The 20,296-nt window shown below is 38.0% G+C and overlaps 1 protein-coding gene across 2 annotated transcripts; it reads right to left on the bottom strand.

Moving 5' to 3' along the window:
• Positions 1-1,119: 1,119 nt before the first annotated feature.
• Positions 1,120-19,812, bottom strand: LOC121318474 (thioredoxin reductase 1, cytoplasmic-like). 2 transcript variants are annotated; one of them, XR_005950613.1, is made up of 18 exons: positions 19,512-19,812; positions 17,054-17,232; positions 16,029-16,089; positions 15,415-15,524; positions 12,004-12,126; positions 11,417-11,489; positions 9,785-9,904; positions 9,484-9,626; positions 7,732-7,847; positions 7,242-7,467; positions 6,771-6,863; positions 5,962-6,038; positions 4,756-4,912; positions 4,039-4,146; positions 3,503-3,598; positions 2,809-2,943; positions 1,491-1,630; positions 1,120-1,400 (listed from the first exon to the last, which is right to left on the bottom strand). XR_005950613.1 is itself a non-coding variant. In XM_041255186.1 (17 exons), exons 1-17 carry the CDS (start codon positions 19,588-19,590, stop codon positions 1,568-1,570), a joined length of 1,959 nt encoding a protein of 652 aa, XP_041111120.1. In that variant the 5' UTR covers positions 19,591-19,812; the 3' UTR covers positions 1,120-1,567. The 2 variants fall into 2 exon arrangements, 1 of the variants encoding a protein (XP_041111120.1); XM_041255186.1 differs by having other exon boundaries at positions 1,120-1,630.
• Between the last annotated feature and the right edge of the window lie 484 nt (positions 19,813-20,296).

The raw sequence follows: 20,296 nt of genomic DNA on the forward strand, positions 1-20,296 counted from the left end.
TTTTCATTTTCTGTATAATATTTTATGACTTTTCCTAAGTTAGGGTCATAAACTTATACACAGAAAACAGAACCTTTGAGATGTTTATTGTATACAAATAAGATGTTTCAAGTCACTGTGACCCGAGGCATTTATCTATGTAGATTTGTGTGCAGGCATAAAACAAACTTATTTAATTATTATTATATTTGTATTATTATCTCTGGAAATGGCTGCACCTGTCTGGAGATATTTATAAACAAAAAAAACAAACACTATATATCTACAAGGCAGAGCCTAATTTTCTCAGTCAGTATTGCAACAGAATCTCACTGGTAAAGACATTCCAAAATGAGGAACTCCCAGGTTGGCAGTGGTGGTGTTTATTGTGCCATGGCTGTGCTGCACAGTGTAAACACAAAATCAACCACACAGAGCTACTTTAATGCCTGACTAAATGCTCCACATTTTTTAAATAGCTGTTGCTGTATGGTGTAATGATTAAATTCCCCATCTGTTAAATGTGAGACATACCTGGTCCGCAAACATGAGATATCATTACAATAGCACATTGGAGTAACTGGTATACATTTTAATAAAAACCAAGGCTTAATACATTCTGGAAATGAAATCTGAAGACAAGGTTATAGGCTGGTAAAACAACAACAAACAATGATGTAAAATATAAATATCGAAAACAACTTGATTTATTAAACTACATTTCATCACTGTTCCCTAATAAGTCTACATACAGTTCATTATCTATTTACCTTTGTATTAGGTTCTGAGCTCTATGAACTGTATTTATTAGACATTAATTTCTTAAGCATTAAACAAAGAGGAGAGGTGATACCTTTTAGTGGACTGACCAAACAATAAGTAATCACAAGCTTTCAAGACTAGAGCTCTCAAAAAAAAAATGTAATGCTAGTCCCATACACACAGTAGATCCATGTATCAACAATGATGCTTTTACTGTCATGAGTATTTCAACACTTTGTTTCCCCTGCTTATTTGTAGACAGATCCTGCTAGGAGCATGTGTGAATTTATCTAAACAGGGACTGCCTCAGTTTTGGGGGAAAAGTAAATTGCCTGGTTTATAAAAGAAAGGTTGAGCGGTGTAAAATTGTGAAATTCCTATAAGACCAGCTAAAATATTCAGTATTACATACACTTTTTAAAATTGAAATCTAAATATACATTAAGCATTCTTCACAAACAACCAAGTGTTTCCATACTGTGCCAGCAGTTTTTCAGTCCCAGCCCACCTCTTGTGGTCGGTTCCAGGCTGAGACGTCATGGGAGCACTCCAGGGGGCCCAGCAGCACAGCAGTTCACTTGGAATCTTCAACAGGGGTCCCCTGCTGCTGAACAGGTTGCCATGACAAAACTCAAGCCACTCCCAATCCCAGGTAGTCCCTTTTGAGCATGTTTAGAAAGGGGTCAAAGTAGAAGCTAAATTGCAAAAACTAAAAACTGCAAAAGGTGTGCTTTTTTACTGATTCATACCTATTATCTTAGGGATTCCATTGTGGCAGCCAGAGTTTATCAGAAATGGCAGCACGTGTCAACAGCAGGGTCTAACCTCAGCAGCCACCCTTAGCTATATCCCCTCCTGAGCGTCTTGTTACTGACAATGTGGTGAAAACCTAAAACATGAAACGGACAAAATATGCATGTATATTAGAAAAGTGTTCATGAGACTCTTAAGTTCTTACCTTGAATGTCAGCCACACTGTGTTCTAATCACTCCGGCTAATCACAGCAATCAAAAGGCCTTTCTTCCCATCAATGGTAGTGTCCGAGCCTTGTCTCAAAACAATTTTTCAAAGGGATTTGTTTCCATGAAACACAGTATGCCTGCTACTAAATTGTGGTGTTCAGTTTGCAGGGTGGAGAAGCACATTCAGACATAATTACCCAAGACTACCACCTCTAATTACTACACAACCCAACCCCCAAACTAAACAGAGCCCTGCGGATACAGAGAATAAATTAGCATAGAAATGTGCAGTGCTACAATACAACCAGTGTTCATGATATGCAAATCCTGTGTTAGAAGCTGCAGGTGTGAACACTTGGATTCCTCCCCTCACAGACCAAAAGCAGTATGGCTTTAAAGCAACACTCTACTTAATGTTTCTCTTCTAATTGGCTAACAACAAATTCAATTTTTCTTTCAAGTAACTACACCAACCAAGGGCAGGCTCACCCTGTGGAAATGTACACCATGCTTTCATATAAAATGGCACAGTACAGGGGAAGTTAAAAGACCTACTTTTCTGGTGGAAGAAATGTTTTTTTCCAAGAAATAACAACCATGGAAACAGACGTTAATGTTGCTCCTCTTGTGGCTCTGTTTCACTTCACTGGTTAACCTGCAATCTATGACTTATCACACAGGAAGTGATTAGGTCAACTGTACAGTGTTGTACATGAAAGAACTGTGTATTCTAAACCAAAGAATCTTCCACACAGGAGAAGAAAAAGGATTTTAAAACCTCAGTGCTCCTTTAACCCACTACTGTATCTAAATAGTAACCTGCAGTGTACCACAATCGCACTGCTATTCTTCAGCTGTAACCACTAACAATCAACTATGGAATATATGTGGGAATATACATGCCATTTTTTTATTTAAAACAGCTGCTTGTTTCAAGTGACTGACTACAGAGGCTTTTCCATTCAGAAACACAAATTATGAACCTATTTGAAGTTGTTTGTGCTATTATCTAACATTTTCATTTATGGGTACATATTTTCAAACAAGCCGATTATCTCCGTGCCTGTCTGGAAGCTGGTGTGCTGTGAGGTAACGTTTACACACCTCAGCACAGACAGGGTGAATCCCTATTGTGTTGTCAAGCTGTTCCTTTGTCATTCCGCATTTCATCGCTGCTGCAAAGCCCTGGGTCATTTCTCCAGCGTTTGGTCCCAGGACATGGAAACCTACAACTCGTTCCTGCAGAACACAGAAAACGAACAGATATAATTAGACAACAAACTCACAACAGTACATTATTAAATCCATGCATTCCCTTATAAAACTCAGAAGCAATTAACCAGCTTTTTTAAATATAAAATGTGAGCCTAGTCTGATAAGTAGTGAAATAGACAAACAGCATTTTTTTTGGCATGATCAAAAGACATAACGATTACATTCTAACGTACTTCATAGGCTTCAGTTTTATAGATAAAAACTGCTGAAGTAATGTCATGCTGTGAAACAATGCAGTTGGAACTGCTGTGCATACTATTTATAAAACATGATATTTAATGACACTGTGATGTCGTTCTGGAAGTAGACAGTGGGGGGGGGGGGGGGGGGGGGGCAGTAGTAACAACTGTCATATAAATAAATGCAAGGGATGACACCAAAAAGTTTGAACCATTTTTTACTAAAAGGAAAAATAACATGCTAGGATTACCAGGCTATAAGGCAACAAAAGGTGAACATTTTGAAAGGGGGTGTACACTTTCTATAGGCACTGTAAGTTGTGCTTTATTTCATTTCAACTTACACTGTCTTGCTTGTGGCAGATAATCTTTGCATAGCATGTGTTATTATCCCTGGCTGGCACAGTCCATTCTAGTGGCCAGAAGTTACTGTGAAACACCTGCAAGCAAAAGAAACAGCTGTACTGGAGTTTTGCAAAAAAAAAAATGCTGAAATAAATAATTGTAGACATCTATTTCTTGTAACTTTTTTTCCTCATCCACAAAAGCAAAACTTTTGCTATAAAATATTGTGGTTTTTCGTTTTGAAAACGCTCATGTTTACTTTTGCTATAAAGTGGATATTAAAAAAGAAATGTCTACACAAATGTACAGTACATTTGTATATGAGGTTTAAAATTATGACTACACCTACTATTATACTATATATATATATTATATTATATATATATATAGTATATCGGCGATTAAGGTCAGGAGCCGCTACTGGTAGTTGCTAGTACTGTATGTGAACAAGAAGATAACTTTAACTTCTATTGGTGTCATTACAGCACTTTTCACGAGAACTAAAGTATGCATAAGTATATTTAAATAAGCTTACCTCAATGTTGTCCTCCCCATACTTCTGAATGGAGTCCTCTTCTGACAAGCCACAAGCCCCATACTCTAGTGGAGTGAATACAGTGGTTGGAACATTGGTGTAGTCACACTGTAAAAGAATAGGTCACTGCATGAATCTATTTATGATACACGAGACAACACTATTGCAGCTCTGAATTTGCCCAGCTGGCTGTGGCTCTACTGGGTAATGGTGGTGGCTTTTATTGACATTAATGCAGACTGGTCCATGACATCACATACTCACAATGTGGTCCTGGATCTGACTGACACATTACTCCTGCCCAAGGCAAAAGAGTGTTGCAGATCCTAAACACGCTACCTCTTTGGCAAAATGTGTCACTAAATGAAATGTTACAAAACCTGTACTTCCTATATTTATTACTGGTATACTTTGCCCAGAAGTTGTGGCTTTCCTCTCCAGGACTAGCTTACATTTTCCCAGACAGACTATGCAGAAGATTTGTCTGCAGTTAACACAGGAAAGTCATCTACCTTGCAATAAACCACGTGCCCAGTTGATCCACCTCACAAGTGGAGACAAGGAGAATGCAAAAGGACCTTCGGGTCAAAAAAGCTATGTGTGTGAATGTGTGTGTGTCTGTGCCTCTAATGATGTGATAAGACACAATATGTAGTACTGGGAAACTGTAATGAATCACTGACTTCCACATTCGAACAGTCAGTGTGATCTCGTTACCTTAGTGCTGTGCTCTGCATACAACCTCCTGGCCAGAAGTCGCCCTGCTTGGATTGCCACAGGGGTCAGCTCAAGCTTGCCCTCCAGCACATCGCCGATTGCGTAGATATGGGGTACGTTCGTCTGCTCTTCATCGTTTACCGGGATCTTACCAGTCCTGCAAAATAACATTCTAACTTTTTCAACTAGACCTATGGGTAGAAACATGAGTAATGCCATGGGGTTTTGGAACCAATCTCATGGAGTGTAGCCACTAGCTATGAGTGTAGATCAGGTATAAAGCAAAGACAAATTTGCCAGATATTAATGGAAATAATCTCCAGCATCTACAGATTACCGTAGAAGTTTTTATTTTTATTCAATTGTCTGTTTTTTTTCAATAACAACTATATTTGGTATAACATGCATTTATAGTATTGTGAACTATTGTTTTATTGTAAAAGGAAATTCATTGCTGTAGAGTCATATTTTGTGAGTACATTTTCATAACCCAATTACATTAAAAATAATTTCTGTTTGTGTATTTAAGGCATGCGTTAGCACAAAACTGGAGGTGGGGAGGCCTGCTTCAGAAGTACAAGTTTGTTTTTTATATTATATTTTTTGGAATACAAATTCATACAACTATTTTTGATATGTCTGGCAAACATCTGTCCCCAAATATGTTGCATCTCCAGCTATGTTTGAGCAGCACTGATGTCTGTGTTTTACTTTTTACTCTGCACTTTGCCTGTTTCAACACAATCTGAGGTGTTTGCAAGAAAATGTAACAGGCTGAATTAGGACCCTCGCTTATCATGCAAACCCAGCTACTTTGCCTGCTTCTCAACTCCAAATTGCATCTGTCGCTTTGAGCTGGGATTACATATTTGTAAATCTTTTTTATGCTAATGTTAGGACCAGCTTTCTTAACCTCTATTTTTGACAATTCTGCATTTTAGATGAATGTGCTGAAATGTTACTATGACAATAACTGGATAAACAGGGCTTGCACTGAAAAACAAAAACCCAGGTGATATGTAGCTCACACTTCTTTGTAAATGTGCTGATTCCTTTGTTAAATTGTAGCTCTGATTTACTCAGGCACAACAAACTTCACCGCACTTTCAATTTAAACACATTGCAGACTCGTGGTGTGTGTTTCAGATTTTTTGTCCAACTTCTGGATGTTTCTAACAGTACAACTGTATCCTAATCCTGACTTACTTTACATTGATCTTCACACCCGCAGTGTCCAGACCAATAGTACGGGTGCAGGCATCCCTACCAATTGCAAGTAACACCTGCAAGAGATGAATACACAAGTAAATCCACCCCTACTGTTTCCTCAGCTGAACAGCCAGCAGTGACATACTACAATGTAGTCCTGGTCCTGACTCACAAACCAAATGTAATCTAACTATATTATAAAACATGTGACTAAACATATATAACCTATCTATCAGGCATGGCTGGTGTATAAGGGGTGTTAGTTTGAATTCAATAATAATTAGTTATTTTGTCGCTAGCCGTTAGTAACATCATTACGGAGATCATAACAGTAATACTTTGCCTACTGCATCCTGGACAGCTACTGGCTCTTTTTTTTTTTTTTTTTTTTTTTTTTTAATTGGTTTTCATTTCAACCGAACTCTCAGTTACTTAATTGCAGCAATCAGAAGGTGAGTACAGTTAGATTTTTCAGCTAGAAGATGATGCTCGTACACAGACTTGTCAGTTACATATTGTCCTATATAAAAATTCCTGACTGTATAATGTTAATTGTGATATATAATGTCCGTGTGGGTGTGAGAGTAACGTTATCGTGTTACTTCAATACTTCAATACCCCACCCCCCCCCAATTTGTAGCTACTGTACGTGAAAAAGAAATGTACTCTGCTGAAATTTCTAAAGCCCCACGTCTCAGAATTCCCCAAATGCTACTGATTATATCTATATCTATATATATATATATATATATATATATATATATATATATATATATAAAAACAATAACTTGTCATTATGTACTCACTGTATTATACTCTCCTTCAAAAGCCTCTTTTCCATCTGTAGATTTGGCTGTCACTTTCAGTTTGCCTGGGCTGCCTTCTTCAAGCCGTTCAATCTGCAGGTAGGAACTTCACATTAGGAGAACACCTACGCACCCAAAACATATTGGAAGAATACGCAGCACAGACTATCAGTGCAAACATGGATAAACAAAAACAGAACTCTTTGGAAGAAATACTATTTTATTAATACATTCCTTCACTGTATATACAAGGTGGGGTTCTGTGTCTGTATGGGAAATAATTCAAGGTTTACCATGTTACTAGGGGCAGGGTCATCAGACAGAATGCATGTTCTGTACTTAGTATGCAGTACACTTAATGTTGGCGCCATGGGTGTCTTTAATCATAGCGTGGAGTTTATACATACCCATTAAAAAATATACAAACGGATTGTAATATTTAATTCTTATACTCTAACCCGTCTCTCTTACCTTGGTGGGTACAAACTGCCGGATGAAGGTGACCCCGTGCTGCTCCATGTGCTCCCCGATCTTGTCGGCCATCTGCTGGTCAAACCCCCTGAGCAGGATGGAGCGCACCATCACCGAGATGTCCAGGCCGAGCCCCGCCAGGAAGCCAGCACACTCCAGTGCCACATAAGAGGCACCAACAACCAGCGTCCTACCAGGACTCTGAGGCAGGGAGAACAGGTCATCGCTGGCCGCAGATCAAGGGAGTTATTTAAAAACAAAAATAACAAATCATCACTACCAGAGTGTACTTGTTCACACCATTGTGATACAACTGGTACATCAAAATCTCAAACTGTTACCAATGATATACCATTGCATCCATGTTCGATGGACAGAGTACTTCAGTCTCCCATTCTGCCAGTCCCGAAACTTTTATGAACACTGTTCCTTCAAAGTAATGTACATATTTTTTAATACAACATCATAAGAAGAAAAACAGTCTGCTCACCTGGTAATGCAATATTCCTTGTCTCCAGGGATGCCTAAATATCTCGGCCTCTCTCCTGTGGCTATGATAAAGGCTGCAGCTGTGTAAAAAGTCTCCTTTCCTTTACTGTTTGTCGCCTGAGAACAAAATCAGGAAACTATTGAGTGAAACCAGTCGTTTTTAAAGGGGTATCAAAACCTCTGCCAAATATATATGTTTCTCTCTTTTTGAAATAGTTTCTTTAAAAATTATTAAACAACAACTATAACTTATGTAAAAGTCCCAGCTCATCAAACCAGTGACCACATGACTAGACTGTGGGAGTTCTCCATTTACTGCCAAGCTATGCCTCCTTGCCAAATGTAGTACAACAAAGCAACAATGAAAACTAGTTTCCAGTTGTTTCTTCTCACTTTTGGAATTGTAATTTCTGTATTTTATTTTCACTGACAACAAGCTGAACACAAAAGCTTAGAGAATATTGTTCTTTGTCAACATTCTTCAGTACCTAAGTATGTGTTGTGCAATGTTCTCTGTGATCTTTCCATAAGAGACCTGCTACAAAGGATACCTCATCATACTTTCCCAGTAATTTTGTTTCATAAATATTCAAATAAAGCTTGAAGTATTAGTTCCACTTACCAGTAAGCATCTAACATTTCCTGTCATGTAGACCAATTTAGTCAGTCAGCTGCTTTGCTTTATATTCAATTTGCAAATGCCAAAAAAGATAATCTAACTGATTTGGTAATAAGCCTAAAATTTAAGTTTGTCTCTCTAGACAGTACATTGACAATAATCAGAATTCACAATGTTCTAGTGTGTTAAAGCAGAAGCATTGTTAGGCTCAATCTGGCTTGAAATGCTTTCGACAAATGAAAGGAGACACAAGCTACATTACAGAGATGAGTTCCCCATCATGCATGTTATCAGCTGTGCACATTTTTTAATGTTGCATCGCATTCTTTCTGTGTATGAATGGTCAACAGTCTGTGGGTATACTCAATTGATCTAAATGGTGATAGATATAATTTGTTTACTCTTTTGAGACAAGCTTTATGGAAAAATGCATTTGTGAAATAATGTGAACATTTTGAAAAAAAATTGGGATTATAATGCAGTCATCATTAAAAGCATCTCGCCAATGTAGTGAGGTCATTAAAAAGGCAAATAGAATGTTAAGCTATACTGTAAAAAGCATAGATTACAAATCTAGGGCGGTTATGGTAAGATTATATAATGCCCTAGATAGACCCCACCTAGAATACTGTGTGCAGTTTTGAATACCTCTTTGCACTTGAGAAGGTACAGAAGGGCAACTAGGCTGATCCCAGGACTTAATGACATGAGCTGTGAGGAAAAGTTAAAAGAATTAAATCTCTTTGCCTAGAAAAAGAAGGGAAAGAGGGGACTTGATTAAAGTGTTTAAAATCATAAATGGTCTAGAGAAAGTTAACTCAAGACACTACTTCAAATTTAGCGTAGACTGTAGAGGGCATAAGTGGAAGCTGAGTAAAAGTAAGCTTAGAACAGAAGGTAGGACTTTTTTACACAGTTGTAAATGCATGGAATAGCCTGCCAGCTGAAGTAGTAGGATCTAAAACACTGGGAACATTTAAAAAAAGACTAGATTATGTGCTTTTAAATTAGTTCCCCTAGTAAGGGAAAATTATGTGCTAACAAGGGATGACCCTTGATGGGCCGAATGGCCTTTTCTCATTCTCAAACCTTTCTTATGTTCTTATATGAGCTGAGCCCTCACTTCACTGTTACCTTGATCTGGTGAGGCCCAACAAACTCCCCATAGGCGTTCATGTAGGTAACCTTGCTGTCTCTCAGAGCCTTGCTGTAGCCAAAGCGCAGTGAGCCAATGTGATCCTGAACCGCCTGCCTCATGCTGCTCCAGTTGTGGGATACTAATTAACAGAAGGGGGCTCTGAATTACATTTATGTCCTTGTACATTAAATGGAGGAAATTAGAATACTAAATAAATCAATTACAACACATTAATCACACAGGTTAGCTTATTTAATGGTCGTTTGTAAAACGAATAGTTTACCTAACCTTTCTTACCTTTTTCTTGAAGCTCCCAGCCATATCTCTGCGAGTCACGAATGGCTTGTCCCAAAATGGCCGCCTGGTGCATCAGTTTCTTGGGAATACAGCCCACATTGACACAAGTCCCACCGAGACCTGAGGTGTACAATAAGTTAACATTACAGGAAAGCATCAGATCCAATCCTTTTAGCAGATCTTCTTGTCATACTAATAAAGTATTCAGCGTTTTATATTCTTTTGCATGTTGGGGCCTGGCCAATGATATTACAAAAAGCTCATATCACAATAAAACTAGAGGTCCTTCTATACAACATGCTTAGGTGTTCCAAAGCTAAATTAATTTCCATGAATCTATGGCCAGCTTGTACAAGAAAAACACATCACAAACACTTCTGTTTTAATGGCCAAAAAGAAAAAAATATATATTTCTGTTTAGATTAGTGAATAAAAAGTATTAATTTTACACAAAGATTTTTTATGAGTTTATTTTCCAGATGTGTTGGTCTGTGGCACAACACTTACTTTACTGTCAGTGTATGTGCACACTCATTTGAGGAACTCAATTACACACTCTTACAAGCTTTATTATGCGATGCAATTATCAATGCACTTTAGCTGTTCATTAATATAAAATATTTCCAGCTGTTTTTTGTGGGGTTTTTTCTATTTCATTACATCGCTGCTTTTAACAAGGCTTTCTTCACATTCTTTGAATCTATTTTTGTCTCCTTTTCCCTTTCATTTAAATTTCACATCTCCACCTACTCACAACTAGGCAGGTTTCAAGGCCTTGCTGAAAATGGTATCAGAGGTGTTTAATTTCTGGGATGTAATTTCTGTATTTATTTCCTCAGTTCCAGTTCTCTGAAAACTGAAATGCAACGTTCTGGAAACATTTCAAGATAATTTTTATTATTATTATTTTCTTTTTTTTTACAAAATTACTCAAAACAAGATTGAGAAATTAAAAATACATAAGATATTACTGCTTGAACTATTCAATTGCCTACAAACGTTACATAAAACAAGTCACATCATGAACACATGGAAAAGTGCTGAATTTAAATCAAGAGAAGTAATGTTAAAACTGCACAATGCATTAGTAAGACCTCATCTGGAATATTGTGTTCAGTTCTGGTCACCTCGCTACAAAAAGGATATTGCTGCTCATGAAGGAGTGCAAAGAAGAGTGACCAGAATTATTCCAGGTTCAAAAGGCATGTCATATGCAGACAGGCTAAAATAATTGAATCTATTCAGTCTTGAACAAAGAAAACTATGCAGCGACCTGATTCAAGCATTCAAAATTCTACAAGGTATTGACAATGTCGACCCAAGGGACTTTTTCGACCGAAAAAAGAAACAAAGGGGCATTCAGAACAGAAAATATGAGGCCCTTTTTTAATCAGAGAATTGTGAGGGTCTGGAACCAACTCCCCAGTAATGCTGTTGAAGCTGACATCCTGGGATCCTTCAAGAGGCAGCTGGATGACATTCCGGGATCAATAAGCTACTAACAACCAAACGAGCAAGATGGGCCGAATGGCCTCCTCTCATTTGTAAACTTTCTTATGTTCTTAACACAGATGTGATCTAAAGCCACCACTGTGACCTCTACCGGGCATAATGCTTAAGGTTAAGTTTTACCCCATGTTGTTCCCTTGGGAGTTGGGGTTACATAGTCCAGGACCACAACTTTCTTCCCATACGTGGCAGCTTCCTGCATGGAAAACAATCACCATAAGAAATCCACAAATTTACACTCATGATGCAATACTGCAAAAAGGAGAAAACTGCTGTGACTCTACAGAGGACCTGTTTATGAACAGATTTAAAATGCAACATCACAAGCAAAAAAACCTGCATGTATGCACATATTAAAAATGCTGGACCAAGTTAGTTCCAGCTGTGTCTAGTTTAACTATTTGTATCATGAAATAATCTTTTTGTAGGTATCACATCTATATCACTTGGCTTTTTAAATTTTGTACATGTTATGTTGCTATTTCCATGTGTTCTGAAGTGCCCAGGACAATACAGTTTGTAAAGCTTGCGATTCTATTCCATGGCAATGGGTTTTCACCTTCCCCATGCTCTTCCACATGGTTCCTAGTTATACTTGACTCTCAAGACTCTCAACTATCACCATTTCTCTAATTTGCAGCTTTCGTCTGTAAATTCCTGGTTAGAAGAACAGAGAAGGTGAGGAAAGATGAGGGAGAGAAAAGGTGCACCTTTGCAGCAGCCAGTCCTCCAGATCCCCCTCCGATAACCACCAGGTCATAGTCGTACAAGTCTGGGCTGAAGTTAACCACCTGCATCTCCAGCAGTGCCTGCAACCTTCCCTCTCTGTGCGCCTGTGGTATTTACACAAAAGCAATATCACTCCAAGTCAATGGTACCATTTAGAACAGGTACACGTGTTAAATTATGATGTTTATTAATTCAAGTCATTTAATTAAAAATTAAGTTTCCATTTGGAAATTCTTGGAATTTCTATTATTCTACATGTCAAAATGACAACCTGATTTTGTGTAAGCTTGGTTACATTTTCAGGTCACAAAAGTATTGGCTTTGGAGACTTGTATAATTTAATCAGTGTCATCCTGTCTGACCATGGTGGTCCAACAGCTTACTGACAGTGCAGGTGTCTCTAAGTGCAGGACTTGAGCTGTGCTATAAAATAATGTTGTGAATAGACATTGTCTTACATTCAATGTAGACACATTAAAAAGTAATGCATTTTTCCCCATGCGTGTTGAATTTCTGGGCTGACACAGCATATGAACAGAGAGGTGTTAGGTTTGATGTGGGCTGTGCTGTAGCAGTGAGGTGTATCCATCCAAGGGCACACTGGATGAAAGAGGGAGTGTGGCCCTGAATCAAAAAAGCTTACTTTGTAATTAGACAGCTATTAAAGAGCTTTGCAATGCTTAGCTATTACCATCAGCATTACTCTGGAAAGAACAAGCTTAAGACAGCTTTGAATAAGGCTGCTATTTTTGATGCTCCCTTGTTTAGCAAATCAAACAGAGGAGCTTGGCTTCCACGATCACCTAAACTGTCTCCAATATGTTTACCTTACAAAGATGAGGGATACTTAGGGTTCTGCTAAAGTTTCTTTCTTGCTATTTTATCCCAAAAGTATTTTTTAAGGGACAGATTTTCTACCATTCATTCCACAATCAATTAATTGATTTGTTGCAGTTATTTTAGTTCAATCTTCTGAGAAACAAAAGCAACACACTGAGAAAATAGTAAAGGCCAATATTGACATTATGAGATGTATTACTGTACCACAGGAGTATGTTTCCATAAATGAGCCTTCCACTACTATTATATATTATAATTAAATATATAAATTATGGGCATTGCTTCAGCTTCAAGGTTTATTCAAGGTTGCAGTGAGAGACAGGAACAGCTGGGCTCTAAATCAACAGTCATTTTATAATTAGGCAGCAGCAATTAAAAAGCTTAGTCATGCTTACCTATCACAACTAGCATGTATGCCACCCTAAAACAATGAACTCATATCACCACAATACAGCTGTGGCTATTATTTCTCACCCTGTTTCTGACATGTGTCTGTCCACAGTGGTTAAGTCACTCGCTTGTGGTGTGAATGGATGTCGGTTCGTGCCCAGTCTCCTCCCTGTTACACATACAGTAAAGCTCCCAGCCAGGTGGGATTTTGTAGTTCTGAAACTAGTTTACTTCCAGATGTATGACTTATATTTACTATTTGGACCATGATTGTTTGTAATCTGAACAATTTGGGGAAGGAAAAGTACATAAAAACAGGGCATAACTCCCCCTTGCTCCAACAATTTATTTACTTCACACTGAACCCAGACTTCTAATGATGAAAAGAATTTTAAATTAAATTTTGAAAAGAGCTTTGAAACATACTGTAAGTTATAACTGTAAAAAGTTGTCAGGATGTTAGCAATGAAAAGAAAGATTACAGGTACGTTATACAAACAGTTGTAGCAACACCTGGGTACGTATAACGCTATATTTTCTGGAATCCTGTTACTTAGGCCTACTCTTTAAGGTGATAAGTTGTATGCTGTAACAATGTCCATGACTGTGACTGGGTTGACAGATACAAATAAATGTTTTGAAGAGTGAGTGAGCTGCTGGAGAATATTCAGAACATGAAGCCAAGACCTCAGCACCCTGAAGCCATTAACAAATTAGCTCAGCCATTACCAAGTGCCCAGTATAATGTTTTTTTGTTTTTTTCTCAGATTGGCACATCCAAACATAGCTCAATCGTCCAATTAATTACCGTTCCTTATCTATAGCACTACTTTAGGCATGCTTCACAGGGGCATTTTTATCATCCACACAAAAGATGCAATAAATATTTACCATTTGTCATCACTATCACCCTAATCATTAATGCTTTTGATGCATTAACTCTTTACAAACTCATGTCTTTGGGGGGTTGGGATTTTCCTGGTTATACAGCAGTGAATCCGTGATAGAAAATACAAAAATAATGGGGTAAAGCAGAGAGTAAAAACAATATAACTGGCCTTTCATATTCTGAGGTGAAGTAAGGAAGTAAAAGAATGAATTTTTTGACTTGTGAATCAACCTGGCTCCAGTAGGAAAATGTAAAATGCAAAGTCATTCTGTTGCCCCCCCCCCCCCCCCCCCCCCCCCCCCCCCCCCCCCCCTTTTATGTACAGTAGTCATGACACTGTGAAACATGCACAGTCACTGGGCTACAATACCACAGCATCACAAAAGACATTCATAAATACAGTGGGTAAACTTTTACATTTGGCAGTCTTGTAACATAAATGAGAAACTTCACCTATACTGTTGACCTGTATTTAGAGCAGGTTCCTTCAAATGTGGCATATTCTTCGTGGGCAGTGACTATAAATGCTTCACTGTACCTATAGTTTTTACAGTTCATGCTGTTAGTGTCACTATACTAGCAGTCAGCAATAAAATAAAATTAACTGAAAGAAAAGAAAACATTTATCTTATAATTATTTGAACTACCGGGAGAAAAAAAAAAACCAAAAAACATTCTGTGTTAAAATTTTGTTTTATTGATCAGGTGTAGTTTTCTCTTGCTATCAGTGCTTTGTGAAACTGACCCTGCTGCTTCCTTAGGCATCTTACCAAATGCATTTCATCATAAGGACAGGGTGGTCAATTGATTTAAGTAGTTTAGGGATATGCTGGATGGAAAATATGCAACATAGATCACTGAAACTTGGCAGGTAACAGCACCATTTCTCAAAGTTATTTGTACAGTTCACACATATGGTAGTTGTCCCTCTGGCTGAATTAAAGTATCTCTGGGCTCAAATCAAAAGTGTATCATACCCAGTTTCAATGAGTAATACTGAAGCATGTTTTAATAACTATAAGCTGGTGTACAGATATGGAAGTTCATCTTCCTATTTAACAGGAAGGACAACTGTGATGATGTTCCCTAAAAAACTACAGTTCAAAAAAAATGTAAAAAAATCGAATTAATTCAAGTTAAATTTGAAATTAAAAGCAGATTTTATATCCTAGAGAGAAGTCCCTGTTTACAAATAACAACATTAACAATCAATGATGTTTAAGTGCAGTAAAAAAAAAAAGTTTTAAAAAATACAGAATACAAAGGTTTTTACCTGTGAGGTCTTCTCCCAGTCTCCTATATGCTGCCTGTTCACAAACACACTGGGTAGCTCCCTCTGTTCAGTCAGCTCCCACAGTGCCTGCTGTATCTCTTGCCTATCCTCTATAGCAACAAAAAGAGGAACCCAGTTATGGACTCGCTGTTCTTTACAACACAGCCAGGGAGATGACACGGTGGGAGGATCTGTTTTGCTTGTGTGGCCTCGAGGTGTGACACATCACAATTTTATTCTGCTTCTAAAAGGGCTTCTCTCACATCATCTCCTTTTTGGGAAGAGCTGAACCATGGGTCATCAAGAAAAATCATCAACCAGTAATAGCTAGTGTGAGTAGTACATTTTTAATAAAAAGAATTACAGGAAAGACTCTTTGGTATTAACTTTGTTGTGTTTAACAAAACTGCTTTGCAGCTCAAGCACTTATAGGCTGTGAGCTGTGAATGATAATGACGTTATTTTATAACTATACTAGCTGAGAAAGTAAACAAACAGCATTGTATCTAGAATCTGAACAAAAACAAAAATATTTTATAGAAAATCTACCAAAACGATACTGTAAAAAGTGCATTAGAAAATGAGTCATCTAGAACACAAACTCATTTCTTTACCTCTCTGGTCGAGCTCCAGCACACAGTATGGGACCTCCATGGATCTGAATAGCTCCTTTACCTGTGCATAAGAAAGTGAGGTTAACGCACAGTGGGCATCACCCCACTGGATACATAAATCGTATTATATGGAGTGAATGAAGATCATGCAGAAGTATTCGAACAACATAACATTTAGTTTCCTTTTAACATATACCCCCCACCCAAACACACGCACACGCACACCCAAAACACGCACACACACACTAGGTTTTAATTAACTACTGAGTTTAAGCTTTGTAAACAGGGCCCGGAGAGACCATTGCAGGATCTCCTCCACTGCTGGACCGAAGGTATGGCCTGGCGATATAGGTGCATCCAAAAGCACAACCTTATCCGCATCAGGCACCTGCGCCTGCAACAGCCACAGCTGTCTGCGCACAACCACTAGACCAGCCCGGCTCCGGCCCAGGGTCTTCCCCTGCAGGCCGGAGATCGGGAGCAACATGTGCGACAACAAGCGCAACTCCGTGGCCACCGGCTCTAGGAGCGAGGCGTCACGCAATATGCCATCTATGTAAGCGACCAGCATACTGGATGTATTCGCCAGACTGGTACTCTGAGCCCCCTATATGTACGTCCTACGGACATGTGTCTCTGTAATCCTGCATTACAGGTTCTGGCAGATAGGATCCATGGGCAGAACTCCCACCAGTGGAGCCTTCACCAAGGCTACAATGGTGGAGTCTACAGGGGGAAACCCTGCCAGGCCCAGCTTCTCACAAAGCACTGTGAGGAAAAGAAAGCTTTTCTCATATTCCTCAATACTTAAAAATGCCCTTTTAAGCATTCATTGTTTTCATCACCCCATATACTTTTTTGTTCAGTCTAGCCCTACGTGACTGGATGTCTTCTCAGATGAGGATGCTCATTATCTCACTTTCTCCATCAGTGTTCAGACTGATTTCAAATTGCTTTCAACGGTACTCCAGTGGCAGATGGAAAAAAGACAATAAACTAGGCTTTGTGGATTTATCACATCATACCTGTGCTGAAAGGTGGCATGTTGTGACACTAAAGATCATGACCTTGTTTTGGCCAAGGAAGCCTTGGACAATCTCCCTCCCATCTCTCTGATCTGAGTGATCTTGAGTGAAGCAGGAGAGACCTTGGCTTTCTGTTGACAGATGGCTCTTAAGTTTGTGTTCTCCAGCTTTTATTACACCTTTAGTACATAGAAAACAATACAAGAAAACATATTCGGTATTTAATAAGGTTTCTTCATAATGCTCCATAGAATAAATATCATGAAACACAGGCCATAATTTGTAATATATAGTGACATATGTGACAACCCTGATGGACTGCTTAAATCATGAATAAAATATACAATTACTTGTAGGCATTTGGTAGAAGGTCAAAATAATTTGATTTAAACTAATAATGTGCATTTATACAACAAATGATATGCATTCACAGTTCAAGTAGCTGCAACTTCGTTACCCTACAACACACTGGCTAAAGTAGGACATCCAATGGGGATCGAAAGCAGTCGTATTTACCCTGTTCACGTCTTTGTTCACGAGATATAGCAAACAACTAGTATTCTACATCGTGTATATAAAGTACTTGTCAATCAATCAATCTTTATTTTATATAGCACCTTTCATAGTGGACCACCATCACAAAGAGCTTTACAGTAACAATAAGAAAATCCACAATACTTTAAATACAGAGAAATGCATAATACATGATATACAGTTTAAAAATAAACATGCTAATACATTAAATATAGTGGAAAGTGCATAATGCATGATAGTAGCATAATGCACGAAATAGTAAATTAAATACAGTGGAAAGTGGATAATACATGATAATAACATAATACGTGAAATAGTAGGAGCAACACAGCAGCTAATAGCAGATATCAGGCTCAAAGAGCATGGAAAGCAAGAGAGAACAGGTGGGTTTTGAGAGCTGATTTAAAGCAAACGAGGGTGAGAGCAACACACACCAAAGCTGAGAGAGAGTTCCAAAGAGTCGGAGCCATGGAGCTAAATCAGCGTTCTCCAAATGTGGTGCACTTTTGGTTGGGGATAACACTGTCATAACGACTCATCAACCTGCAATGATCATTTCACCTGTCACCTAGGACTGGTTATGATAATGACCTGTTTGATTAATGCCTGTATACTGTATTAATATTATGTTGGCAAACATCATGTAATTAAAAACAGCAAGGCAAGAAATCTGGGGTTTAAATCCTGGGCCAGCTTACCAGTGTTGGGTAAACTCAGGTAAGACAGTCACTTCATTCAGTACAACTCTATTCTAACTAGATATATGAGTAGATAGTGTAAGCAGATCTTATGGGAAACAGGCACAAATGGCTGTGTCATTGTGACCAGGTTTTGTATTGTATTCCCTTAACATAACTTCCTGTTAAGAATACTTCCCATAACAAACACATCACACGATATCTTTTTAAGACACATGAAAAAAATCATAAAAATATAACACTGAGGGCACTGCAGAAAATGAATGCCCTAAACCACACAGGCATACATTAAATAAACAACCGAATGTGATTTACTAATACAAAAACATATGTATGGAACGGGCACTTTATATATATGTACACACACACACAGACATTTTTTATGTTAAAAAACTGATGGATATCAATAGATTAAGATGTCAGTGTGTGTGTATATATATATACACACACACTCACATCTTAATCTTTATTGATATCCATCTGTTTTTTAACATAAAACAAGCAAACAAACGAGAGAGAAAGAGAGAGAGATGTATAGACATTATAATTAAAAGTAATTTTTTTTGTTAAAAAAAAAAAAAAAAAAAAAAAAAACTAACAGCTATGTCCTGTAGGAAGAAAAAACAGTGCTCAAACCTTAAACCAAAGTATGACTGGCGGATTGGTAACTACGCAGACCACTGAATCTGTTCTGTACAAGTCAGCATTTTATTTTTCAAAATTATTCAACAAACACATGCAAGCAAGAACAAACTCTGGACAGACTTTGCTAATGTGAAAAGTAGATTTTCTGGCACTTTACATCTGAAACCTGCCAACGTTGGGTTTTCTGGTGAGTAAGCGACATGGTCTAGTAGTAAAATATGTCCATATCAAGATTTATGATATAAGTAATACTTTTAAACGGTGGGGGGGGATATGAAAGTCGGATCTGGTCGTTGTACTTCAGGAATAATGTTATTTATTTAGCTACTGACATTGGTCAGAAATCTACAAATTGTAATATTGCACAGTGCACTTACTGAGGTAAGTGCCTTGCGGTAGGGGTTGGCCATGGTTCTGAATTGTTTTCCCCCTCAATATTTTCCCCCTCAATAGTTTCTTCATGGTTCAGAGCCATACAAACATTCCAGAATACTATAAACCAAGCCATGTTAACGTCAAGCTATGGGGAGCTCTACAATCTGGAAATATTCCGCATTCTCGTTGCTTCATATTTCTCTTACCTGTACTGGAGTTCTGTAGACTTGTGATTCGAGTTGTGTCCATAAAAACCGTTTTCCCTTTGCAAACTGAACTGCCCATCCCTCAGCTCAGCAAACTTCATAATGACTGAGTCGCCTTCAGGAATCGTCGCCTTTTAATTCAGGACCTTTACAGTAAGCCGTCCCAAAATATTACACAGCCTTAACAAAAATTAAACTGTACACTCGGATCAAAAGGTCGACATCTTCCCTGCTGATTCTTGCACATCTAGGACATGTCCCGTACTTGGGATGTTGCCCATGTTGGTAATCACCGTGACCTGTACATACTCAAAAATATTCACTCTGTATACTTTGCAGACCTCTTGCGACCTCTGCTGTTGATAATAAAGCTTATATTTTCCCTGAATGCCAAACTATACATTTTGTTAATAAAAAAATGTTTTAACTATATGCTTTAGACCAAGTTACTTTTAACCGAATGCACCTGGGTTTAAACAAATTATATATATATATATATATATATATATATATATATATATATATATATATATATATATATATATATGTGTGTGTGTGTGTGTGTAAAAATAATGAAAGGTAGAAACGTAAACAAAACTGGTCGCAGATTAGTGTTGCCACCCGTTCTGGTTTTGCCTGGATTGTTCTCTCTTTGAGACCACTGTCCTGGGAAATCTGTAAGACTTTCCGGGACATTAAATGTCTTTTTTTGTTTTTGTACAAAATGACTCTGGTGTCCCGGTTTTTTGTAAATCAGAGGTGGGAACCTTATCGTAGATTTATAG

Source organism: Polyodon spathula, chromosome 7, assembly GCF_017654505.1.
Source record: "Polyodon spathula isolate WHYD16114869_AA chromosome 7, ASM1765450v1, whole genome shotgun sequence".
NCBI lineage: Eukaryota > Metazoa > Chordata > Actinopteri > Acipenseriformes > Polyodontidae > Polyodon > Polyodon spathula.